General features: G+C 43.6%; 1 protein-coding gene across 1 annotated transcript; it reads left to right on the plus strand.

Annotated features, from left to right (window-relative positions):
• The first annotated feature begins 154 nt into the window (after positions 1-154).
• Positions 155-27,926, plus strand: LOC6495409 (homeobox protein invected). The gene is made up of 4 exons (XM_001958741.4): positions 155-1,752; positions 26,088-26,093; positions 27,073-27,236; positions 27,390-27,926. Exons 1-4 carry the CDS (start codon positions 447-449, stop codon positions 27,645-27,647), a joined length of 1,734 nt encoding a protein of 577 aa, XP_001958777.3. The 5' UTR covers positions 155-446; the 3' UTR covers positions 27,648-27,926.

Below are 27,926 nucleotides of genomic sequence, written 5' to 3' on the forward strand. Positions count from 1 at the left end.
TGGGACGACGATATAGCATCCGGTTCGACGCCCCACAGTCGCCCATTGGATGTTCGAAAAAAAACGCGAGCGAGATGGAGAGTGGGAGAGCGCTGGCCAAAGAGAGAGAGAGAGAGAGTGAGAGCCAAGTGGTGTGACGACTCTCTCTCCGGGCTGACGCTCGAACTCGAACCTAGCGATGGAAAATTTGAACGAGAGAAACTGAACGGAACGGACGTTAAAAGTGGCGAGCGGATGGCGTTTCGGTATCGTTATTCGGTTATCCGTGGCTTTTTAATTAATTCTTGTTAATCGCACTATAATCCGCGTTCTTTCTCCGTCGAGTGCTTGCCTGTCTCTACGGAAGATTTACTTTTTTATGGTTTAAGTCATTCGAGTAATGCTGTGAAAATGCCGACGGCTTTTGCCAAATGTGAACTTTTAAGCTAAGCGACTTCCGAAAACTGATGTCCACTTTGGCCAGCAGCCGACCGCCTCCGCTCAAGCTGATAATTCCGACTTTGGAGGAGGAGGACGAACCCGAGGAGGAGAGGCGTGGGGCAGACCGGACCGACGGCGGAGGTGGAGGTGAGGGAGCGGCAGCCATGCATCCGGATTGCTTGCCTCTGCCGCTGGCCCAGCACGGCAGTTCCCCGCAAGTCGACCACGAGGAGGAGAACACGGAGTGCGAGGAGCATCTGAACATCGAGGATGAGGAGGTGGAGGAGGAGCACGAACCGGATCTGGATCTGGAGGATCCCAACAGCTGTTGCAGCGAAACGAGCGTCCTGAGTGTCGGACAGGAGCAGTCACAGGCGGCCCAAGCCGCTCTATCGGCTCAGGCCCAGGCCCAGGCCCGGCAGAGACTCCTGATCAGCCAAATCTACCGGCCGTCGGCCTTCAGCAGCACGGCGGTCATGTCCCCCAACGAGGCCACGCCCCTCTTGCCAGATGATCTCCTGCATTTGCCGCCCGGGAACGGTAGCTTCCAGGAGGAGTTCCTGCGGAAGTCCCAGCTTTACGCCGAGGAGTTAATGAAGCAGCAGATGCACCTAATGGCCGCCGCCAGGGTGAACGCCTTGACCGCTGCGGCAGCGGGCAAGCAGCTGCAAATGGCCGCAGCTGCGGCGGCGGCAGCAGCAGCAGCGGCAGCGGTAACCGCACCCACCGGCCAGGATGCCCTGGCCCAGCTCACAGCCACGGCGCTGGGCATCGGGCCGGGCGGGGGGGCCCATCCGCACCAGCAGCTCATCCTCCAGCGGGAACAGGCACACCAGCACCTGCAACATCACCACCACCACAACAACAACGAGAATCTCCACGAGCGGGCCCTCAAGTTCAGCATCGATAACATATTGAAGGCCGACTTTGGATCGCGGTTGCCCAAAATGGATGCCCTGGCAGGAGCAGGCAGTGGTGGTGTTGGAGCCGTAGGAAATGCCAAAAATAGTGGGAGTCCTGGGAACAGCAAGAGCCCCCTGAAGGCGCCCAAGAAGTCGGTAAAGCCCCTGAACTTGGCCCAAAGCAATGCCGGCAATGCGGGCCTGAGCTTCTCCAGCTCGCTGGCCAACATCTGCAGCAACAGCAATGATTCCAATAGTACGGCCACCAGTAGTAGTACCACAGCCACTGTGGCACCAGTGGATCTGGTCAAATCGCCACCCCCAGCCCCAGCCGGAGGAGGAGGCGGCAAGTCTGGTGAGGATTCTGGGACACCGATAGTGTGGCCAGCGTGGGTCTACTGCACCCGCTACAGTGATCGCCCCAGCTCAGGTGAGTGTCCAGTGAAGTGTTGGATTTTGTTAATAGTTTTTTCTCAGTGTGTGCTTGTCCCCCTCCTCCCTCCCCTGAGTGTCCTCGAGGAGACGTTGAGTTGTTGAGTGCTGGGCTCATAAAGTGGTTGTGCAAACAAGCGACAGACACCACAGTACACACACACAGCAGACGAGGGCTAAACCACAGCAACCCACCAACCCACCAGCCCACAGCTCATTAGTTAGCCAACCACCAAAAAAAGGGGGGGGAAAAAAGGGGGAGTTCGAATAGAGAGAGAGGGATAGTGTACTAAGAGAAAGAGAAAACACTCACCCCAAAGATACATAAGTGTCTGGTCGAGTGGTTTTTATGTCCTTATGGCTTATGTAACATAACTTAAGCTCATTATGCTATCGCAACAACGACCTCCCCTCACCCCCTGCCATCATCATGTGCGTGAGACCATACAGCCACCCACCCCCTTTTGTGGCAGCAACCCTTGTGGCAGCAACCGCCCTGCAATCATGGCACACACTCATGAATTTAGTTTATGCCACCGCAGGGAATTCGTAATCGTTTGCCTAATAATTTCATGCCGGGGGGGGAGTGCTATGATATGCCTGTCATGGAGTGGCCAGGACTCCATATGCTTCTGGGAGTTCATTTAATGGGGTGGCATTACAAGCCATTTGGATTCTTTAGAAGATTTTTGGGTAATCCCCTGGAATCTCTCTGATAAATCTATGGTGTTTTCACTTTATTAGCTTGAATCATTATAGTTGCAAGGTAATAATACCGAACGGTAATCAAATTATATGTCATTACTACTATTATTGCCTAAGTAATCGTTCTTATACAACTGGGCAGTGATTTAGAACATGAGACTATAATAGCTTTATTAAGAAATTAAAAGTTGTGTCACTTGAACGTTTAGAACTTGTAGACATTCTCTAAGTTTAAGTATCTTTAAAATCTCAAAAGCTAATCTTTAGAAGCCATTGTTACCCCATTTTCTCCATGTTATAACTCACAACTACACCCATTTGAAGACCTTAAATACATGTAATTGCTCCGCAATTTACTCATTACCCTGATGAATGTCAAACCCATAATTACCTTTTATTTTTTGGGGGGGTTATTGAAGGGGTTTACTCCCTCTCTCGAAGTCAGAGCCCCCCCTGAGTGCATAAATCTACGCTTTTGGGTGGGTTTTGTCGCGCTCGCTAATTAACTTGAAACGATTTCCCCCCCACTCTCTATAGAGTCTGTCCTGCTTTCTCACTCCGGGCGCTTCCTGTCTCACTCACTCAGGGGTTTTAAGGTGTGTTTATTGTTGGAGCTTTTTTTTTTTTTTTGTTTTTTTTGTTGGATTTTTTGTATAAATTTTAGCGTGACTAAAACGAGATCTCGATCGCACTGCTGTGGTTCCATAATTTGAATGAATGTTGTAGGCGATGGCGACGTTGTCGTTGTTATCGAAGCTATTGTTGTTGCAACTCCGATTCGGAAACGTTTTTTTTTTTTTCGGAGTCAGTACTATGCCACAGCTGCAACAAACAATGATTTAGCGTGAGATTTGCCAACATTTCAGCTACAAAATCGGCGAATTAAAATGCCAGCCTCGAATGGAACTCATAAATTTGTTGCTTTTGAAAAATTGCCATGGCATGGTTGGGTTTTAAAAACTTTATATTATTATTCCGACAAAGGTGTTAATTTGACAAATTAATGCACAACATATTTCCGAGCGTAGGCGACTCGAAACATTTGCCAAAAATCGTACATTCGCCAACAAATTAGTTAATTGCATCGAACGGTAATTTCTGCTCCCCCATTTGATAAATGGCCAACATATGGGAGGACTGTCCATGGCTGCAAATGCCTTTTTGGCCTAAACGAGTGCGCCATTTTCGATTCAGATTAATGGCATTATAATAAAAGCTCTGCTAAATTATTTGATAATCAATAAAGTCGCATTTTAATCATAAAAATGGACAGGTAATATTTTAGAGATTTTATTGGCTTGGTATTAGTTGTTTTTTGTGGGTTTTAAAGGCCTAAGATGTATGGATCTGTTGGGGAACTATGCTATAGGATCATATGGTCTTAATGCCATTCCATATTTTTCATTAAATTTTATAAAAAATTACCACAACAGTAAAGTAATAATTATTTTATGACACAAAAACGTATTCTTCTTGTGGCTTGAAACCTTTTATTTGAAACTTTAAAGGGTACTGGTAACTTATCTTAAAAAAAAACAAAGCAAAAAGTTAAGAGTCCATATGGTTACCTCAATCATTCCTCTCTCCCACCTGGTAATCACACTTTAACAAGTTCCTGGAGTCTTTTAAGCAACAAACGATAAACAAATTTGTTTGAAATCGTCACTCTGCCCCCCATCCCAGACCTTCGCCAGCTAGCAAGAAAGAAAGCAATTTTCGCATTTGTCCGGCACTTGGAGCTCATTTAACCGGTAGCTGGAGTAGGACGGACAAGCGGAAAAATCGGAGCAGCTTCGCATCTGGAGGGCAGAAGGAAAAAGGGGTCTATGGGGGACTGGGAAAAACGGGAGCGACAGCGATCGCCACTGAACCATTAAGTAATTTTCAATTTGCGCAGAAGACGAGGCGGCTAAAAAAGACCGGCGAAGAAACAACAACAATGACAACATAAACAAACGAATTTCAATGCAATTACCCCCCTTAACCTCCACCCAACCATGCCATCAAAGAAGACTCCACTGCTGTGGCATTCTCTTGTTTGGAAAATTGCTGGAAAAATGCTCTTACCTCGGATGGCTTTGCATGTTCTAGAATCTAAATGGAAAATTTACTTAGGAAATTGCTCCATAACATAGTCAGGGGCGGGTGAGCAGGTCAACTTCTAGTGATAAGTGAAAAATTATAACGATTTAAGAGTGATAATATACCTGAGAAACTACTCTTTAGGATGGTCTTTAATAATCTTATTATATCAATTAAATTTAAGAGATATGATTTATTAATTTATGTATTTGAGAGAGTTCTTAGTGGCCTCCAATCACAATCATTATTGGCAACCATCAAAGAACTCAATCAATGATAGGAACACGAAAAGTTTCTTAGCCAAAAACGATTTAATGGCCCAAGTGCGCAATTTGCGTTGGAAAACGCAACAGCACCACAGAACCACGTTGTTTATGACCCAAATGCATTCATAAATATGCGAGGCTGTCACGTCATATGATAATCACGATATCCAGAGACCCCCAGAGAGTACCTGGGAAACTCGAGTCCGCATTTCCCAATCCCCTCTCGGTTCGGGGCCTAAATTGAGCCATTGAGGCATGTACTTATAAGCCATTTCCTAACAGAACACTTTAGGAAAGTTCTTGCCACTCACCTGGCGAGAGATATGAAGGTAGAAAAAATAAGGAAACTATTAAATCAATGGGCTTTAAGTGCACTCTCTAGCACTTTCTATTGGAGGAGTTGGAGTGGTCTTTGTGGGTCAGAGGGTTCCTTAGTCATGACTTACTTACTTACTGTTCTAAGATTTATCCATTTTCAGTTAGTAATATAATTTTTTCACAGTGCTTAGAGGTAGAAAAGCCAATAGCCATCAGCCGCAGCGATTTATGAAGTGACAAAAATTAATTTCAACTGTTAACTTATCGCACAACCAACAAGCAGACATTACCACCATGCAACACAACTGTAACAGAAAACAGCAACAGCAACAGCCAGAGCAGTAGCAACAACCACTAGTGGCATAGTGCCTTTTAAGGCTGTGGCAACTGCAACTGCCGCAACTGGAAAAAATAGCCAGCCATGCGCCTCGGTAATAAAACTGTCAGACCCGTGGATCCATCGCCTCCGACCACCCGTGGCCCGGGGCGGTACGATAAGAGCCAGCGGTGGCAGCGAAAAATGTCGTTTAAACTGTGACTGGGCCAGCTGACCGCATTTGGTTAATGCCGCCATGCGGATAGTAGGCCAGGAATTTAGTAATTGCAACCAAATACCCTATAATTTCTTCAAGTGTATGAGATATAAGCCTACATAAGCATAGTTCGCCCTTTTTCACACTCAATCGACTGACTGGCTGTCCGCTTATCTATCATTTGACTTTTAATCTATCAAAACAACAAAAACATATATGGAGAAATATAATAAATTCAAAAATTTCAATTTTGTGTGTAACAGAAACCTCAAGATCACAACAATCAGGTCTCGACAACGAGCTTATAGGCCCGAAAAGACCACCCAAGCTGGCCCAAAAAGCCGCCAGAAACAAGCCAAGTCAAAAGCCAAGCAAAAACAAAAGCCAAAACTTTTGAATTGAAATGAAATGAAAGACAAGTTTCCGCATTTGGGTTTGGGATTTCATATTGTATAACTTGGGCATGGCATGGGGCATATAAAAATCATTTTTATAACTTCATTTTCGTTAATTTGAAAACGAGGCAGCAACGTGATCCGGCATCAAGGGGTGTGGAGCTTGGATATTTACAGCTGTCAAAATATTTTCTACAAGCAAATGACTTCATTCATCAGGCAAATAATAATATTTTCGAGAGACGTGGGAGGTACCGGAATCGAACTTGTTTCCCTTTTGCCATTGACTCAGTCAGTCAGTCAGTCAATCAGTCAGTGAGTCAATCAGTGTGGCACAGAAATATGCATCAAACTAAATAAACAAATAATCCCAATAAGCCTCATTATTGCAGACAGGGAAGGAATGCTGCCTGCAATGGCAACACAAACAATAATCATTTTTATCGCATTCTAATTAAGCCTGACGGCAGACATACACAAAAATATATATAAAATAATCGTTTATTTATTGCTCACACTCGGAGCTATAGTCGTCCGGATTGGGAATTGGGTTCTGTCACTAATAATGAGCTTATAAGAGCCCAGCAGCCATTCAGGTTGTGGTCATGTCTCTGGCAGCCTACTCGATATACGATTTGAATATTTCAATAGATCGGCGATCGGATCGAGTCGCATTTGTGGCTCGACTTTATGGCCCGCCAGCCTCTTAATTGAACTCATTTTTCAGTTCGGTAGCTGACACTTAACGAATCGTACTATTTTCTGAATAGAACTTATCTTTTAATTGGCTATAGATTTGGCCAGGATTTTGAGTTATTTGAGACTAATTGAAGGGGTTTAGACAATGGTAGCCTTCTGGTGTTAATTAAAGTAAATAACTCGCACCCCACAACCTTTACGAGTCTTAACCGCACTTGCCTCCGATGATCATCTGAGCTCCGGAGTGGATGGAGCAATTTTTGGTCACTTCCTTTGTCGCCTCTCGAGTGCTCCGGGGGAGAGATGTTGATGTGGATGTCATACAGCTTGACATGTCTGCAGGGATCGCTTTGATTATTTTATGTCAGTCAGTCACGACAGATATCCAAGACCAAGTCCAAGTCCGAGTCAATGTCGGAGAATCGAAGTGCGTGTGTGTGGTCAGCCGCATTTGTCAAGTTTAATTGGGAAGCGAGTAGGGTTTTGGGTATGGATGGGGCTTGGGTTCCCTTTTGGTTTCACTTTTGTTTGTTGTTGAAAAGCCAAAAAGTCAAAAAAAAAATCAGAGACCAACTGAGAAAAAAATGAAGACTGAAGACCAAAAAAATAAATATAAATAAAGCCGAAGAGATACTTTGCATGCCCAGCGAGCCGCTGATGTTTCCCTTTATTTCAGACATATGTTTGGCGTCGGCGTCTTGGACGTCGTCTTATTGTTTGTTTATTACTTGTTTCGCTTTAATTACTTGTTCGTGATGATGATGGGATGGGGGCCCAGGCCAAGGAGATGGAGATGGAGATGGAGTAGGAGCTGGATCTGGGGGATGCGAGACCCGCAGAGAAATCGGATAGTCACACTTATTGGAATTACTGCTTCATTATCATCCGTAAAGAGTTTTGGCCAACTTTGGAGTGTTAGTGGGAAAACAAAAGACTACGCCACAAACTGGTTCAGCTTTTTGGAGTTAAGCGGAGTTAAGAGTGGTGTGGAGTGGAGTGGAGTTCAGAGCTGAGGAGTTGAGGAGCCGAGGAGCTGGGGCTCAAGCCATCAGCCGTCGAGTGTTTTGTAAATAATCAGTTTCGTTAGTTGCTCCGCTGAGATAATTGAGAGATTCTAGCCTCGTTCCGGGAACACAAAAAAAAAAAAGCGCCACAAAAAAACCAAATAGTGCCTGGAAGATCAGGGCCAGTTGGCAATGTCAACGGGGATCAGCTCAGCTATTGTCTAACTTTTGATCTATATACGGAGGCTACGGTTGGCTCCTCCAGCTGCAGATCTGAGTTTGGCCAAAAGGGGAGCCAGTTTTGGGCCCCTTGCACCACTGATCCCCTTTGCCGCCAGTGGTATGGTGCAGCGAGCCAAGTTTCGGACCACCCAAGTTGACAGCGAACACGAACAGCGCTTAAGCTTGTCCTGTACTCGCAGGCCAGCAGAGAGATGCTCTGCAGATGGAGACGGAGTTGGAGTTGGAGATGGAGCTGGCACCAAGTCGTTCCAGTGCTTACAAATAAATTGTATTAAGCAGTTAGAAACAAGGCTTAATGAAATGCAGGTTGTAGGACTAGAGATGGGTGCGTGATAGGACTAGAGTTTAAGGATCTGAAAGTATTTTCTATAAATAATATAAGAATCTGCTATCCAATAACCATATTCCATCTCCAACTATCTTGATCGTCAGCTCTAAGCTGGGATGAAGATGAAGATGAAGATCTGGTTAACCAGTAGCTGCGATCACTCGGACCCAGTCGAGCCACTCAATTTGCCGTTCTTGCCTGATGCCTGATGGCTGATGTATACTCCGTATATGTGAGGCTTGTCCCCCATTTAACGATTCCTTTGCGGATCCTCCAGCATCGCTGATCGCTGACTCCGATCGCTGATTGTCGTCGTTGGCCTGATGCCGGTTTCATTGCGATTTATGTGCGTAATAATTCTGACAATCACAACAAATGCGATTCCGATTCCAACTTCTGCTAGTTGCTGACAATCGATGATAATGTCGATTCAGATGATGATCGTGAAGAGGAGCTTTATGATCACTTTTGTCATCATTACAGACCCGGTGGCCACAAGGCGAGTTCATCTCTCGTAATTAAATAGCATTTCTCGATGAATTTATGGCCCATTGGGGAAAAATTGAAGGAATTTGTTGCAATCAAGTGGCATAAATTAAGGAAAAGTAGAACACTTAACGGAAAAGGAAAAGTTTTTAAGTTTTTACCTTTGATATCTATTTAAAAAGAATTACTTTATAGAGTATACAGATTCATTAAACTCTTAAGATACTCATGCCACAGATCGAGATCATTTAAACTGTTTCAATTGCTTTTCGGGGGGGCACCACTCGTACGCAGCCACTGATTTTTTTTACTCAAAAAAAAAAAAAAAAAGAGTAGAAAAAAAATTGTGAAAAATAAAAGAAACAGTGTCAATAAGATTGATGGCTTGAAGCTTTTTCCACAGCCAGCTGACGAGTGTCCACCACGAGCTCATAGATTGCTGTTGCATTCAAAACTGGCTCAGAGTGAGAACGGGTATCTTTGTATCTTGTATCTCGGAGTGTGCGTGTAGTGACTGTGTATCTTTGTATCTGTGCGCCACTTAAGTTTGGTGTCAGTCAGTCAGCCAGCTAGCGGGGCCTCGAAGAATCGGAGCTGGACGGGGGTACGATGATGTGGGGACCACACACATTGCAAATGTTGATTGCCGACTTGACTGACACTTTTTGATAAGTTGATTAAAACGTATCTCTCACTCTTTCCAATATATATATATATATATATATATAGTATTTTTCTGCTTGGAGTGCATTGACATTGAGCCGCTTTGATTGAGTGAATGAATGGATGAGTGAATGAGTAGTGAGCGAGTGAACGAGTGAGTGTAGAGCTTGGAATTTGTAATCTCTGTGAGTCATTACAGATCATGGTCAATTACGATCTTGGGCTGTCTTGGCCACTCTTGGCCCAATCCACACACACACATTTCCCAGAACCACAGTCGACGACAACTTGAGGCGGCAATTAAAAGAGCTGGCGATTAAATCGCAATCGCCGACCACTTGCCCCCTACGAAATTGCTTAATTAGAAACAAAAATGGGTTCAGTGCGACTTCCTCGCGATTAATTTGTTGCTGCCTTTACTGCCCGTTTACTCAACGAATTTGTTATTTAATTGTCTTACGGGTCGAGGGCCTTCAACTTCGATTAATTGTCCAACAGCCAAAGCCAACATAAATAGCAATAACAATTTCGATTCCATTTTGATTCCGATCCGATCCGATCCGATCGAAGACAACGATTTAATTGCCATTTTAAAGGTTAAATTATTTTGTAGTCTATGCCCGCTTTTGGTATTGATTAATTGCAATTGACTCTATGCCAAAATTGGCTACTGGTCTCTGTTCGATTCAATCCATTACTATCCTATCCTATCCGATTCGATTCAGTTCGATTCGATTCATTCTGATTCGATCGAGGCACGAAATCGAAACGAAATTGAAACCGCATGAAAATCGGCATGGGGACTGTCGAATGTGGCTTATGTGTGATGATTGTGGGGAAATGGAATGACACGATGTCTGAAATCTGTTCTGAAATGCAGTTAAAGCTACAGTAGAGCCTAAATAAAGATTCTTAGTATGTATTTTTTAGGGTATAGGTCAAAAGAGACCCTTTAAACCACATATCATTCCCTTAAGCCCTCAAAATCTCAAGCAAAAAACTCATTTCTTGATCGAAATGACCCCCTATTCAATCAGAAGAATGTTGTCAATTAACAAGTTTGTCCCCAGGAGTCATATCTGCCACAAAACATCTGCTGGACATGTCCGGGCCTTACTCTGATTTTCAACATCTGTGTGGAGTCCTACAAAAAAATTTGCATTTAAACATCGTAATCATATTTTCGGCTTATGCTTTATTATTCGCAGTTAGTTTTTCTGTCAATTTGGATGATGATTGAACTGTCGGTGATTGAAACATTTTATTATCGTGGCCATAGCCGTTGAAGTTGCCGGTTTTAGGCCTGGTTTTCAACTTTATTTTTCTCTTTTTTGGGGTACTGGATTTAAATAATTGGATATGCGTGTGGTTGGATGGAAGAGAGTTGGGTTCCCCAAAAAAAAAAAGTATTTCAAACTGACGACGTTCAATCTGCATTCGAGTTGACGTTGATTTTCGTTCCTGTCCGATCAGCTCTGGCGCCGCTCTCCTTTTTGGGAGGGGATACTGGGATACTGGGATACTGGGACTGCAGCTGCTTGAGGTCTCTTGGCATTAAAACGAAATCCACCTTGGGGTTACTTCTGCGGTTAATTTCTGCTTGACTAAACGATTTGCCATTCATTTGCAAAGTCGAATTCCCCTTGCGGTCATCCAGTTGCACAACTTGTCCAGTAACAACCAAAAAGATCCCAAAAAGGGTTACGAATTTATGGTATTTTAATATTGATTTGCAAGTTAAGCGAGCTTTGTGGTCTGGACGGTTCATTAGGGCACTTTGTGGCTGCTAGGGAATGGGATGTGGTTTCTTAAATCTGTAAATAATTGGATATACTATTCAGTGTTCTGCAAAGGAATCTTTTCACTACTCAACACTTAAGGATGTTTTTTATGGACCTTTTCAACCCTTTTTTTGAAGTGTGTTCTAACCCTATAGCCCCAAACCTCTATATAAGGCAGCTTCTGAAACATTTATTTCATTCGGTTGTGAGTCTTCAACCAGGAATCAATCTTATTTTTCTGATTTATTTTATTTAGTTCTTTATTTTATTGAAAATTAAATATTTTCTTAAACCTGATCCTCTTTATTTTCTTATGCTTTATTTTCTTCGGCTTTATTTTCTTCGGCTCTTTTTTCTTTGGCTTTATTTTCTTCGGCTTTCTTTTTTTTCGATCCCTTTTTTTCTCTTATTTTTTGTTTTATTATTTTGTAACAATTTTTATCTTTATTTGTTTTAAACTGCTCACCTTATTTGCATTTTATTTTATTTAATTCTAAATTTTATTGAAAATTAAATATTTTCTTAAACTTGGTCCTCTTTTTCGGCTTTCTTCTTCTTTCGGTGTCTTCTTTTCCCTTTTTTTTTGTTTTATTATTTTGTAGAAATTTTTTAATTTATTTTTTATAAACTGCTCACCTTATTTGAATTCTATTTTATTTAATTCTCTATTTTATTGAAATTTAAATATTTTCTTAAACTTGGTCCTCTTTTTTTCTTCGGCTTCTCTTTTCTTTCGATGTCTTAATTTCTCTTATTTTTTGTTTTATTATTTTGTAACCTGCTCACCTTATTTTATTTTAATTTGTTTTGAAAAGAATCTCTGAGAGAAAGAGTCATTTTCCTAAGAATGCACATAAGTTGGGCATCTAAGTTACCCCATTTCTCATCGGTAAACACAATAAACGATGTGTCCGAGCAGAACTTAACCGCAAAACGATTACAAATGGTGAATAATGTAAAATCCATCAACTGCAAATCAGGCAAGTGCCTCGGCCAGCTAACTGACAGTTTGTTTGTGTGTCTAAAGCGGGCTGAAAAATCTGCAACCGGGTGGGGAGTCGTCTACTACGGCGATCGTGGCATGTGGCAAGGCAGTCTGCGGCAAACTGGAAACCGAAAAGCGAGGCAGCCAACACACGGCACACAGCCACACAAAATGCCCATTTGATGGACCAAGGTAAATGGAAAATGCGCTAAGGAAATAAACAAAGAAAAGCCAAGACAGCCGTGTATTGTAAAAAAAATTGAAATGCCATGGAAGAAGGGGGAGCTGTCCCCCTTTAGCAAATATTTGCGCTCCATTGAGAATGCGGTTAGAGAAGTACTCCTCCCCCCCTCGCTAAATAGTAGGCGGTGGGTGGTGGGTGAAAGCTGCGTAAGGCGGAACTAACTGTTGAAAATTTGTTGACATTAGCAGGTCGCTTTCCTATGCCACCATCCCACAGATAACCATATTGTGCAGTACTTATGGCTACCGCAACAAAATGAGTTATTTTCCACTTTGCCAATGGCAGCCCGCAGACTTGTCATTAAAAATCCATTAACTATAGTAGCCAACTGCCTTCGAGTCGCCCAACTGTCGTTTCTTGTCGAAGGAGTTTTGTGGTTCAATTCGAGTTACTTTTTTTTCACTTTTTGCTGTGTGGGGCAGGGCGCGTAACCTATAGTCATAAATGTATGTAAGACTACTGGATAACAGGCACCCATAACACTGCAAAAAAATGTCAAAAAGTGAAACTTGTCAGGAAAGTAAGAGCATTGTTTGCCATTAGCTTTTAAGTACAAATTTATTCGTATTACCCATAGAATTCCTACGAATGGCACTTTTCTCGGTTGTGTAATTTACGAGTATGTCTCTGTCACGCCCGGCACATGACTCACTTGCCTTTTCCGAGTTCTCCAGACCTACCAGTAGTATTTCGCCCATCTCCATTTCCATCTGGGGCAGCCTAAAAAGCCCGCAGACCACACACAGCCAAGAGATCGGAACAGTTTTCAGTGTAAGGCTATTAAAAGTGAGGGAAAAGCGTGTGCGCATTTTTAAGCCAAACTAAGCCAAGCCAAAACATTCATCCATCCATCCATCCATCCTTTCATCCATCCATCCATCTGGCCACCCACATTGCAACTCCTTCAAAGGGACCGACATGTCAGAGATTTGCAAAAATATTTCACAACATGAGAAATGCGATGCAGCAAGATGTCAACCGAATGCACAAAACACTTAAAGATACAGTTTTCCCCCTAAAAGATACTCTCGCATGGGGCAGGGGGGCGAGAGCATAAATCACACACACATTCCCCCAAGGAATGGGGCATATAGTTGGGTGGCATGCATAAACGGGGTTAATGCCAGACTGTGCGATGTGAGGGCTTCTTACATCCAATTAACCAGGACACAAATCAATCGGCATCGGTTTCGGATTCAGAGTCAAAATCCTAAGGAAAACAAAATCGAAATTGTTGCCACAAACGCAAGAGGCTGTTCGGAGGAGGGGGGGGGCAGGAACCAGAGAGAGGGGGCGCCACACAGACTTAATTAAGTCATCAACCAGAAGGCAGGCTAATTGGAGATCTGCGCCGCGATCGCAGCAGCATCCAACGGATACCAGAGACCGGTGGTAGGGGTCTACGGCATAAGATACAGATACAGGACGGGGGTCTTTCGGTGAAGGGATTGAAGGGCAGGAGGGAAGTGGAGGGAGGAATCCAGCCAGCCAGCCAGCCAGCCAGCCAGATCAGTGACCAAGAGACGCACCCGCAACTCGAGGCGGTGGCGCACACAAGAACCACATGATGAACTACAAAGAGATGATCATCATCCCGATCCCCAATCGATATCACTGAGAAAACAATAAGATTTATAATGAAATTAAAATAATAACTAAGAAAATTATAAGAGAGATAGTATCTATCTATTAGATACATTATCTTGAAAAAGAGAGAACTATAATATTTTAAAATACATAACTTTTTAGGCAGTCTTTTCTCTCAGTGTCCTGACCGATGATTCAGTAAATCAGTGGAGACCACACACATGTATGTGTGATACGAGCTCCCTCGTATCTGTGTGTCCACCTAGGAGTTCCCTACCTTCGCCCTCTCTCTTTCTATCTCCCGAGACCTCCGATTGAATGACTCACGGTCGAACCTTAAGCTTTTTTTTTGGCAAAGCCAGCCAACAATGAGGAAAAAGGAGAGCAGAGCAGAGCAGATCAGTCGAGGGGAGGGGGTTGGATGGACCACCTAGCAAGCTGAAGCTGGGGATCCCATTCCCATTCTCAGGCTGCCTTTAGGGTGGTCCAAAGCTGATTCTGCCGCTCCTGCCGGCTGCGGCGGCTGCAAATGAAGGCGACTCTCCCAGGAACACTGGGCGACACAAGCCCCGAAAGCGGAGACACTTTTTGCGGTCAACCTGTCCTGTCATTCTACTATGGTTAAGGAGAGCACTTGCTAGCAAAATAGGGATTAATTTTTTCTATTACAACTAAATATTTGTTAATTATACTTCTAATAGGCCTAGAGAGGAGGGTTTAATGGGGTTAGTTTGTTTTTGTTTGAGATCTAAGATATAGTACTTCCTGTTGACTAGTGTAATTCACCTGATCCCAATCCCAGCTGTGGCTGTTGTTTTGTTTTTGTCCCCTGGCTTATCTGCAATGTTTTTACATTGATTCAGGATTAGCTCCGGCTCCCCCCACCCCCTTTCACCTGGTCATGTTGTTGTTGCAGTGTTACTGTGTACCTGTAACTGGGATATTTGCATACCGTAAACGTTGCATTGACATTTTTATTAAGCGAGTGGTTAGCCAAACGCTGTTAACCCGCGAAAGCCAACGGAGCCTGACCGACCACACACACACACTCAGGTTGGGCTGAGTTGCTCCTCGGCAGGTAAAATATATTTACCCTCCAATTGCAATTACAAAACACCGATAGGCATCTCGTTCTCGCAAAAGAATTTGCATTTGGGGAATTAAGTAACGCGCGCGAGTTTAACTCGCAAGTCGCGACCCTCTCTCTCTCTTCGCATATAATTAAGCCATGCCTTGGAAATTGCGAGCAAAGTCATTGGCGACTGCGACTGCAACAGCGACTGCAAGGCGGCAGAAGCAGCTGCACTTGGGTGGTCCCCCTGGCTGCTTGTCAAAATGTGTGGTCTTTATTAATAACAGCCGGCGAATGCACAGCGAGGGGGAGTGGAGTGGATTGGAGGGGAGCCCATGCTCCATGGCTGACTCCTCTGTCGCCAATACAAAACGGATGTTGGCTTCGAACTTGTTGCAGCAAACTTGCATGTGCGATCCCAGAGACAGGGCTCCAAACCGAAAGGCTCCACTACTCTCCACCACTCTCCACCACTCTTTGTGGATCTTGGATCTCCCTCTTCCTTTTGATTTTTTCCGCTTGAACGCGCAGCAGAAGCTGCAAATTAAAACATACCCCGACGTCCCCCTTCGACATCCTTAATTCTTTGTTTGCTTTGCTGATGACGATCATTTCGCATTAAGTTTAATTTAAGTTGAAATTAGTTCGCTAATGAACTCATCAGGCACAGTTTTGGGCTTAAGTTTATGGGGGATGCGTATACGCCATGTAGGACAGGGTGTAGAGATTTGTATGAGAAGGGGGTTCTACCTTAAAAGTATATTAAAATCCTGTAATTATTATTAGCCAATATTTTTTTTTTCTAAATATTTATTTATTCTTTTTTTTCCACACTTCCCCCTCTCGAATATTATTGCAAAAACCTAATGAGTTAATTAAGAGAAGCCAAAACACAGCAAGACACACAAAACAGACAGCTAACATGCGGATAAATAAAAACAAGATTTTTCGAAAAATAAGAAACCAAATCGGAGGAGATGAGCATGTTAACAGGAGACTTGAATACCCTTCACTGCACTCTACAGTCTGCAGTCTACAGTCTACAGTCTACAGTCTACAGTCTGCAGCTGCAGAGAACGAAGAACGGAGAACGGAGAAAGATCATCATCCAACTGTCTCTCTGTCGCATATAAATATTTCTAGCACGCGTGCAAGTAATTAAGGCCCCCAAAGATGAGACATCTTTTTGTATCATCAGATACAACCGCACATAGATCTCCGATATCGTTATCGACCATGTTCATCTTGCACGCTCAGGGGAGAAAGAATTACGGTCAGAAGAAAGATGGAGACTGCAGCTGGAGAGAAAGTATTAGGTTGGGTTCTCTGTTAGTCGGTTGGTCGGTGCCTTAATGACATGCTAATGACTCCAAATGAGTTGACTTTAATGTAATTGAACAATTAACTAAGATAAGGATGTGTCTGGGGGTAGATTCTTCCCGAAAAGAGAAAGGAAATAAGAAAGATGCTCAAATTTGATTAATTTTTTTATATAAACAGGTAAAGACTTTACCCCAAAATGCCAATCAGAAAACTATCCAATAATTTCTTTATTCATGGATCTGTCTCCCCAACTCCCCAGCTTGTTTTTGTTTTTTGTCGCACTCCTTGAAAGCGTCCATTTATCCCTCCAAGGCGATGGCTATGGTGGTGGTGCAACCGATTGTTTATGCAGCTCATGAAGCTGCAGAAAACAAATTTACTTGCATGCCACAGATTCAGCTGGTAGCTGTTGCCTCCGCTTTCAGCTTAATTGCGTGCATAAATTGTTTTAATTTCAATAAAAAAAACGCAACCTAAACAGAACAAAAATGTTGCACAACTGGCCGAGAGTATCAATCAATGTGAGAAACTCGGCCGGTCGATTGTTTGGTTGAATTTTTAGTTTCTGTAATTAATATTCTGTGCACTCACATCTCACAGATACCCAGCATCAGTTGCAGCTACAGATATACAGATACAGATACAAATATAGTGTACAATCGTGTGTGCAGCGTGTTAACAAGCCCAACAACAATTGGCAATCTACTGGGGCCTGTCGTCGTCTGGTTTCGTTTCTCCTGACTAATGGCATAGAATTTGCCAAGTTTGAATAATGAATGGGTTCTACTATATAGAGCATTCTTTACACTAGATACTAGATACTAGATCAACCTGCCGCACGCTTAACGCTCGACATTTTCGACAAACGTTTTGTAATTGAAATGTAAATTGAGGCTCTGGCTCTTAATTGATATGCTCGGCCCCCACTTTGGCTCGATTGTGTTCAATTTGCATTTCACTAAATTAATTTAATCCAAAGAATACATCATGAGTTGGCAGTTTCCGAGGGGGAGTGGAGTATCTCAAAGCAGAAAGTATCTCAAAGTTCGGGGGTGGCCACGGTTCAGTGCCACGGTTCAGCGATTTCGATTGTGCGGATAGATAATGTCTGGGGCATGAATGCCAGAGTTTAGGAAATAATAAACGGTGTGAAATTTGTTGTAATCCTGTTGAGAATCTTTGCGTTTGTTATTTAATTAAAGCCAGTCAGCCTGTCAACCAGTTTCTATATAATTGTTACTGTATAAATTCTAGTTATGTTACACAACTTTCGGAAGCCCATTAGAAAATAAATTTGAAATAGTATTGTTTAATAATTGAGTTTTTAGCTTTTAACCTTTTATTGTTTAAGGTTTTTTTTCTCATTTTTTTCTTCTCATCTCATAACGAATTGCTCGCAAATTTAATTAAATTTCCAATCCTCGTGATCTCCGGATCTCCGCCCCGCGACTCAATCCATTCCACTTAATAATTGAGTGTGGTTGCCGTTGAAGGGTGGCTGACTGGTGGGTGGATAAAGTGGAGTGGCTGAACAAGCTTTCGTGTAGCAAATTCAATAAGCCCGAATCCAATAAAATCCACCCCCAGACAAGCAAGCTCTCCATCAAATGGACTAAAAAAAAATGTTCAAGTGCGGCTTATCTTGTCGGCACACTCTTCGGGTGGTTGGGCGGTTGGCTGGACGAGGATATCCCCCCTAGGGACTCTTTCATGGGGGGTGTTAGAAAGCACAGCTTATGATTAGCGTGAAATATAAACAAGGGAGCGTCCTCTTCGTTCTGGTTTGTCATCCTCAAGTGGCGTAATATTCATACGAATGGCCAAAATGGCACCCCATTTCGAAGGGGGCGTTGCCGGCGGAAAATAAACTAGAAAACTTGTTGCCAACAACCAACAGCCAACACCAGCATCCGATGGCTTAAATCGTCAACTCGAGGCTAATAACTCATTTAAAAAGTGCCTGACAGTGCCCCGTTGTTGGTGTATGTGTGTGAGTGTGTGGCAGTTGCTGGTGTCTCGTTGTTGCAGCTGCAGCAGCTGTTGCAAGTTTAGCAACAGCTATGGCTATAGCAATTGCCGCTGCAGTGGCCCCATGAGCAAAATAACTTAATTTCATAAATGGCCACGGAGAGTCGCAAAAGTGGAAAACAGCTTTTAGTCTTTTGGCTGCAAAAAATTTAGCTGCCATGTTTGTGTTTGAATCCACTCGACTGATTAACGCAGCCACTAAGCAATCAGTCACACTTTTAAAAAAAACTATTTGCCTAAAATATGGAAATTGGAATTTTAATAATTGTATTTTATATCATTATTTTTCCCTGTGTGCCTGTGCTATAAACTTGGCCAATTCGTGTGCTTAATTATGCTTGCAACGCCAGTGTTTTTTCTCTAATGTTCTTCCTTTAGGTTTTTTTTTTTTGCTCGTACTCGTATGCTAAAATTGCTGTATGTCTGGTTTTGTTGTTGCTACGTTGCATGCAACATTTGCATTGATTGCCGGGCTGTTTCGTCTAACCGAATTGCCGCCAGTCAGCCAATTATGGCTTATGGAAATTATTACGGTGACATTTTCATTTCATGGCTAATTGAGGCTGAAGGATTTTGGCTTGCAAGTCTCCGGGTCGTAGACAAGTGAGTTATTAAATGGCGCTCAACGAGGCGTATGAGTAATAATTGTTGCCAACTCTTGGGACCTCAAAATGGTAGACTTACTAAAGAAAATAAAATTATGGAAATAGGGAGATTATAATGCCAAAAATCCAGACTCAAATTAGAGCTAATTGGTGAAGTAAATAAGGCCTTGAAGAGTTTATTAAAATATGGAAAATATTTATTTAATGATTCAGGCTCCACCTCTAAGGTAGAGTTACAAGTTGAAGTAAATATTTTGCTCATTTGTATTATTTATAGAGATTATCTCAAGACCCACACAATCACTTCGAAATCCAATTCACTTGAAAGTTTTCTGGCAAATCGTCCAAAAACAAACAAACAAAAGTCAAAAGTGAAAAGTAAGTGAACTGAATGCAGTCGAGGAGTCGACAAATCGAATCGGAAATTGAGAATCTGCAGCAGACTGAACACTGACTATAAACAAACAAGCCAACTCCCCCACACACCGACACAGATACAGATACAGATACAGATACGTACTACCAATACGGATACAGATACATCCAAATACCTCCTGCCTCTACCAATCTCTCCGCCTTTTTATAAAAGCTTGTGTATGGAAGCTGTCAGCTCGAGTTGAATTTAATTAAATCCTTCATGTCGGCGTGTCTGTTAAAAATAGACAAATGACAGTTTCCTCTTCACGGCAATAAGGGAAGTGGATAGGATGGGAAAGAGGACTGAGGACTAGGAAAGGCAGGAAGCATCCTGGGTGCAGGATGAGCTTGCAGCTGGAGAGGATAAGGGCTAAATGTGCAGCTCCGATGACAGTTGAAATTGAAGCACAGATTATACGAGCGAACATCGACGACGACGACGACCAACAGAAATTGAATTGAAATTTGTCAGGGGCTTGTGTCTTCCCACTCTTATCCACTCCTTGCCCCCAGTATCAGCTTCTTCTTCTTCATTTTATTCAATAATTACTTAATTAAACCCGCCATACAACAACAACAAACAGCAGAGGAATCAGTAAGAGGAAGGATAACAGTAATTAAAAGTCGCCAGATCGAAGCGTGAGAATTTTAACAAAAACCCCGACAATGAGATGGGGATGTTATTCCAGAGTTGACATCAAAAGGCAGTCGATGGGGCAGTCCACAGGCTGAATGAAAACCAAACCGATCTGCTACCAGCAGGTTTGTTTACGTTTTCGATACCCTCACAGGAGAGAGGAGTAGTTTGGATTTTAAAAAGGGTTTGCTTCCTTAGAAACAAGTTCGTTGTCTCTTAGAGATAAGACTATCTCTTTTCAGAACTCTTCTTTAAGATTAAAGATATAGTTCTCCTCAAGAAAGAGTATCTAGAACTTCTTAATAAAGTCCTCCCTGTTTACCACAAACATTCCCCAACTCCGGGAAATTGTCAAGAATCCGAAGGAAGCCGTAGCATCAATTCCGCCAAGAAACAAGCCCCACTGCCAAGACTCTTCTAAGCGGCGTCTTCTGGCGCCAGCTGCTCCCCTGGCTCCCCCTTCCAGCAGACAACCTGCTGACGTCATAAAAACTTTGATAACTTAATTAACAAAGGCATTGGTAGAAGCATCCCCCAATCTGAACTCCAGTTTTTTTTTCGGTTAAGAATTCCACGGCTCTGGTTATCTGGAGAGAAGAAAAAGAAACCGATTCCGGCAAGAATGCGGTAGGTAAACTAAGCCAAATTAAAAGTGATCGCATCATTTTATCGATAATTTATCAAAGCCGAAAAACCCAGTGGCGAATACTCTTTATTTTTTCTGGATATTTCGGTGACCATAAAAGCGAGAAGAACCTTACGTCTTTTTTGGGGGGAAGATCATGCGAATCGGTGGATGGTCGGCGGTCGACGGTTGGACGACGTGTGTGGTCCACATGGCAGAATCCAAAGCGACGTCGTCGTCTTCGAAATTAGCATAAGAGCACGATGATGATGACGCCGATGATTATGATGATTATGCTGCCGGGTCTGGGGGCTCAGTTTCGGTCTCAGTCTCGGGCCTGGTCAATAAGAGAGATCAGCTGCAGGGTCTCGCAAGCGTAAGAGCCCAAGTCAGAGGCACGGCTAAAAGCTAAAAGCTAAAAGCCAAGAGCCCACTGCCGAGAGCCGCAAGCCGAGAGTCTTAGCCGGGCCAAGAGTCATAAATCCATGGCGAACACCACCGCACAGGTGGTCAACTTGGGCGGCTCGCCCTGCTGATATTTAAAACAATCTGTTGTGCTTTTCAATTACTTTATAGTACGTACACGACATACGAACGATCGGGCCTGGCTCTGACTCTGACTCTGACTCCGGCTCTGACTGTGGCTCTGGACCTGGCTTTTGGTCCGCCACAGAGCGCTGCCATAAAAAAAATGCATCAGGAGCGGAGCTAATCGCCAGGGAGTGGATAATTCATTTCATCATCCATTTCATGGATTTTTTTGAAATCTGGTCATAGATTTTAAAAGATAATAAATTCTAGTTAAAAGTTATATAAGAAATAAGTAATATTCCTTCAAAAAATATAATTTATATCCCTCAAAATCCTGTCTGCCTTGAATACGCTCCTGTAATCCTGAGCTTGTAAAGCCCCAAAGAAACAAAAGCAAAAAATATGAAAAGAAGAAATCTTATGAGCTCAGCTGTGCTATTAATTGTTTTATTAAGACATTTCCAGATTTAACATGCCAGGCACCCTACAGCATATGGTATAAGGCATAGCAGACTGTTGAAGTTGGAAATCTTTTCATAAAATTATAAAAAATCTTGAGATACCAAAGGCTAAGCTTTACTTTGTGGATATATGATGGAAAACATTAGATGTCTTAGGGGATTCCCCGAGTGTCTTAGACTTGGACCTCACCATCCAACGAAGAAAACGCATATCTGGACCTTCTGTCTGAGCCCTGAATCTGGGGATCTGGGGGTCTCTGTCTTGGATCTTCTGCCTCATTGCATTCCCCCGCCCCAACATCATAATCATCATCATCTTGATGCTGAAGCGGTGGTGGTGATCTTAAAGACGATCATCGCTGGCCGAGGATCTGGTCTGGACCCACCGGCTCGAGTGGTTTGCATCGCGGTGATCCGTGGAAGATTGATGTTAATGTTGGCTTCGCCCTGGTGTGAACACACTTATTCGCATATTTGTTTTGGCGATGCGCTGGCAACCCTGCCCTTTCGGCCACACACGATGCTGACTGGATGGACTTGAAGGTCCGTTGGCTATCGCCGCTAATAGAGCCATAAAGCGAACATTTATTGATCTACAAATTATTTGGGGGCTGCCGCTGAGCCAAATCACGGAGTTTAGAGTTTTTTTTTTGTCTTCGGACTTTGTTTTTGTTTTTTTTTTTTGGTTCGTGGAGCAATCTAAATATTCATTAGTGGCCTGGGCTGGTTGATTGGTCGGTCGGTCGGTCGATCGCCTCAGAGATCGAAAAGCGTTCTTCGATTTAATTTTATTTTTATGGCCCCAAGAACCCGCTGACTACCGCAACCGACAAAACAACAAAATAAACAAACACTCTTTCGATACCTTTCGTTTCGGGTGGTCCCCGCCACTGATGTGTTCATTAGGGTGAAAGTCACTCACAGTTCCGAGCTTCGAATCTGAATCTCAATCTCCATCTCGCTTTTGTCTCAGACTTTGACTGATCTAATTGGAGAAACTGGAGCTGCTAGCTGAGATCCGAGATCCGAGACAGAGGATTGCGTTAATTGAGAAGCCATAAAAGTGCACTAATTTAGTCGAAATATCCATAGAAGCGTAAAATGTTCACACCTCAATTGCACAAAGCCAAAGCAATGAGTCTATTAAGGCGAGCTCAGTACGAGATACAACAGTAGGTAGTTGGCAGATACAGATACTGCTTCAGCTTCAGCTTGAGCTTCAGCTTCAAATGGCTAGCCATATCAGTGTCGTTGTACTTGAGGCCTCCAACAATCGGATTCACAGTCGCATTCGCAATCCCATCCCAGTTTCAGCCACCAGGCCACCTGATGCTCAATACTGCCGGATTGATTACAGTTTCTTAATGAAATTGTTTGCTAATATCAGCGGAAAATGTGGTTTGCAATTTGTCAGACCGGCTCTAGGCTCTCGACTCCCGACTACCGGCTCATGGACCCAATCAATGCTATGGGTTGTAAGTGATATGTCTGGCAGGGTATTAAGTCTCTGGCTGGGTGTGAGAGCGCGTAAAAGGTTGCCACGGCATTAGTTTGAATTGCGTTGATGCAGTAGCCTTTATTGGCCAGGCTATAATCAGAGGCTCTTTGATTCTAGCTTACCGCCTTCAAGTCGAGTTCTAAGCAACATGTTTTGACACCTTCGGCCCCGGCAGCGAGGCATATTCAATGAAGAGCGCATGGATGGATGGATGAAAGGACCGCGAGGACACATTCATATGCCACACAGCAATTTCATATGCAAAGCCGGCAAAGGGCTATGCAAATTAGACAGAGGTAGTAGTGAGGTAGTGAGGTAGTGAGGTAGTGAGGCAGTGTTGTGGCAGGTGAGGCGGCAATAGCGACCAGCACTGATAGAGCAATTAAGAAATATGCTTAAAAATATTTTCATGCAGGAGAGCAAATTATGCGATGGAATGTTGTCGCTAGCCTTTGGCGTTAAGCTAGTTAAGCTGGATCATACATAGAGGCACTATGGCTAGTGGTATGGCTATTTTTGATCAGTCAACCAAGTAACCAACCAACTAGCCAACCCGATCGATTGAGCGATAGACAAAACGCTGACGAAGTCTACAGGCATTGACGGTGATCGGCATCGTTTGTCATCCGGCGATTGTGAATTGCATTGCTTTTGATGTTGATGTTGCTTGCTGGTTGCTTTTTTTATTTTCTTTTGGATAGTGTTGCGCTGTCGATGTCAATCATTTCAATTAAACGTGCAATCAAACCGATGAGCGACGCGTCGTCATGTCAATATTCATCAGTGTCTCTCGGCACTAACCGCAGCGTTAATTTGCCTGTCTGCCAGGTTGGTTTTCTGCGTGGGATTAGAACTGTGAATCGGTGATCCCCGATCACAAATCACTAATCACTGATCACTGATCGACGATCATCCCAAAAACCACCACCGATCAATCATCGAATCAAGCTTTCACTTTTCAAATGTTAATTTCCCCCAACAATGTGTTGTCTTTTATGGCTTATTAATAATGTGGCCCAGCCACGAATGTGCGATCATTAGGCTCAGATACGAAACAGATCGTTTACATCGAAGCTCGACGATAGAAGCTCATCTGACTGGTTCTATATGAGATCGCCAGACCGGCTCCATCTGTATCTGTATCTGTTTCTGTTTCTGTTGGCTCCCCTGTGACGCGATCTGGCAGTGGTCTGTGTGTGGCCCGTTAGTTTGAGATCTTTATAAGTCAATTTCAGTGCAGTTGCAGTTGCAGTTACGGATCAGGAGCAGCAGCAGGAACAGCAGCAGGAGCGTGAGTTACGAGTGTCGTCCAGAACAAGTAACTGCGCCTCGTTCTTTTCGAATTTAATTGCGCTCTCTCATCCAAGAGGTTCATTCATTTGCGAAGCCAAAAAGGCAACTCACCTGGCCAGCCAGATTCCTTTTGTGATTTTGTGCTTTTGTGCCGCGACTGCTGCTGCTGCTGCTGTCCACTGTCCACTACTGCTTTTGGCATTTGCAACTCATGTTAAGCATAAATAAAACAAATGCGTTTATTTTAAACATATGCCCCAGTGGCGGACGAAGATCCAGCACTTTTTGCTGCCAAGCTCGCTTGGTTGCCTTCCAGTTGGCTCCAAGTTGGGTCATTCAGACTGCTGATGAAGACATCTTCCCGTTTTTGTTTTCTTAGCCCGCTGCTCTTGCATTTGTTGTGTTTTTTTGATGACCAAGAATTTATGTGGATGTGTGTGCTGTTTTGTTTGCTTTTTCGTCTCAAGTATTTGGGCCAGGCTTGGCGTTAAGCCTTGGCCTTATTACTTCCAAAAGCGAAGTAATCACTATCTCTCTCCTTCGTAAACCCTCCAACAACCATTGATTAAGTTCATACAATTTATATTAAAGCCAATTTAAGCTACTCCCTAAGTCACTTGCCGGAAAAACGACTTTCAAACTTTTATTGTGTCAAATTTGCGCAGCAAGGCAGTGAAGAATTTAACACGCTATAAATCACAAATTTCGAGAAAAGATTCCTGGCCCCGTGGCAATTGTTGCATTGTGGGGCATAAACGGGAAATACAATAGAATGGCCAACCCCTTGGCAATGTCCTTGCGACGCCTTGGCATGCAGCCCGAGTTCCCTTATCTTCGGCTGCCAACATGCGTTTACTTCCAGTGGGTGGTTGGATGGTTGGAGGGCTACTGACTAGGCGGGTGGTTGTGTATATTTTTCCTTTTTTTCATTTTCGAGGGTAGAGGTCACCATGACTTGGATTTTCAACGAGCAATTTACCATAGCAGTCGTCATCGTCTCCCGGCTGTCTGACAGGTTCAAGGTCCAACTTTTCTTCCTGCTGCCGCTGCTGCTGCTGCCCCTGATACTCAGTTTCAGTTTGTTTTTATTGTCGGCTGCGTGTGAAATTTAAAACCGTGATAACACCTTACAACCGCCACGCCCACGGGCGCGTTTAATTTCGCGCCCGTCGGCAGCTTTGGCATTTTGTTGACAAAATTGATTTGTTCAATTTTTCCAACGATTTAACTTAGGGCATGACTTGGTTGCGTTGCCATTAGTGCCGCTACATTTGTTTTGAAGGTTGTTGCTCAACCCGGGGTCTGCCCCCCTCGAAGTGGGCCAGGGGGCGTGGCTGTGTGTGGGGTCGTCGGGAATTTTTGCACGTTTCACCAGCGGAAAGTTTCCTTAGCCCTGGGCGTCGCTGACGTCGTGGAATTTAATCAATTTCCGATATTTTATTGATTCGCGTTAAAATTAAATTAAATTTTAAATTGTCGAAAAACAGTTTACCTAATCTTTCACTTTTTCTTGTATCTTTTCAGGTCGAAGTAAGTACAAAAATGAGGACTCAGTCAACAGGAATCGATACCGTGAAGTTTTATGGCTCGAAGGACCAAAAAAAAAATCAGGAAGTGGTTGTAATAGAGGTCAAAGGATGTATACTTGGGGATAATGGAATTTATGGGATAGTCAAAAGTGGGTCTGGAAGTTTTTAGTTTCTCAAGACTCTTTAAAAAGTCTTCAATCTTAAAGTCCTACCCACAAGACAGTCTCACTGGCCTTATGATAGATGAGGCTCTTAAATTACAAAATACTTGCCACATATTTCAGTTGGCTTTTCGAACATCTTGCGGTCACTTGACGGCGCTCTTCCTTCCGAATTCTGACCAAAATATTCCCATTAGTGAAACCTCATAATTGCTATATCCGAATGCCGTTTTCCATTTCCAGTTCGGTTAAAGTTGAAACAACTATTTAGGCAACTTCTGTCACACCCCTTTTGGGGAATAGAATATTATTTGCTCGCCTCGATGAAGGAAAACCCACATCAAGTGGGACGATTCTCTGCGCCTGTCCTTCCAGGATTCTGTTAATTAAATCCAAGACAACTCAAGTCGTTTGGGGTGCGTTTTTGGCAGGATAGCTTTTTGGTTGGAGCAACGACAGGGAAAATTAGCCACAGTCGAAAGTCATTGCGTTGATTACTTTTTGAAAGTGACGCCGGAAAATTTTCCACCCAAAAACTTTAATTGTTTTGGCTGTTGAGATGTTGTTTGAAATGGAGGAGGGTATAGAGCCCTTGCTAGAAGGACTCTTCTCCCGGGGTTGTCTGGACGCATTTAAATTTGAATTAATTGCCGGCCATCGTCGGGCATATATGAGGAGCAGGATTTATGTCCGACCGATGAGTTGGCAGTCGGCAGTCGGCAGGTTGAGGTCCAGTCATGTTGGTGCCATTAAGCGGTCCCTGGAATTTTTATGACCCCATCTTCCCCGTGCTCACCTCACCTCATCCATTTATTGCAGGTCCGCGGACGCGTAAACCCAAGAAGCCGGCGTCATCCAGTGCAGCGGCTGGGGGCGGAGGAGGCGGCGGTGGCGGCGACAAGGGGGAGGCGGCAGACGGCGGCACGGCCGAGGATAAACGCCCTCGGACGGCCTTCAGCGGTACGCAGTTGGCCAGACTGAAGGTAAGGTGAAAGTTTTCTTTAAACAAATTAATTTTCAGTTTATTTATATCGAAAAGGGAGTGATGGGTGTAGGTCAGTTTGGGTTTTGAGCTTAAAACTTGTAATTATTTTAATTGAAAGCCTCTCCCTTTGATTATTTTCACCTTTTTTTAGCACGAGTTCAATGAGAACCGCTACCTGACGGAAAAGCGGCGCCAGCAGCTGAGCGGGGAGCTGGGCTTGAACGAGGCCCAAATTAAGATCTGGTTCCAGAACAAGCGGGCCAAGCTGAAAAAGTCGAGCGGCACCAAAAACCCCCTGGCCCTGCAGCTGATGGCCCAAGGACTCTACAATCACTCGACAGTGCCGCTGACCCGAGAGGAGGAGGAGCTGCAGGAGTTGCAGGAGGCGGCCTCGAAGGAACCAACCTAAAATGGTTTTCCCCAGCAATATCTACGATTTAGTATTTATGGAATAGCGTGTAAGATTAGATTTAAGAAATACTAAACGATTAAGTTGTACCATATTCTAGTCCAACCAGCACACACGCAACAGAAGGCCCAGAAGAATCAGGTGGAATTGAGAAATCTGGCCAAGAGATCGCCTTCCCCATGAGAGATGAGAGAAGAGGCCGGGGTTGCGTGTGTGTTTTCTTTGTATAATAGATTCATAAATTCACAACTAAATAATTTAATAAACATTTAAATTATA

Source organism: Drosophila ananassae, chromosome 3L (genome assembly GCF_017639315.1).
Source record: "Drosophila ananassae strain 14024-0371.13 chromosome 3L, ASM1763931v2, whole genome shotgun sequence".
Classification (NCBI taxonomy): Eukaryota; Metazoa; Arthropoda; class Insecta; order Diptera; family Drosophilidae; genus Drosophila; species Drosophila ananassae.

What these genes read in the sequence shown, in the direction of transcription:
- LOC6495409 (XM_001958741.4), top strand. Translation starts at nt 447, where the DNA reads ATGTCCACTTTGGCCAGCAGCCGACCGCCTCCGCTCAAGCTGATAATT. An exon ending in CGCAGTTGGCCAGACTGAAG is followed by an intron (nt 27,237 to 27,389) that starts GTAAGGTGAAAG and finishes ACCTTTTTTTAG; the next exon opens with CACGAGTTCAATGAGAACCG.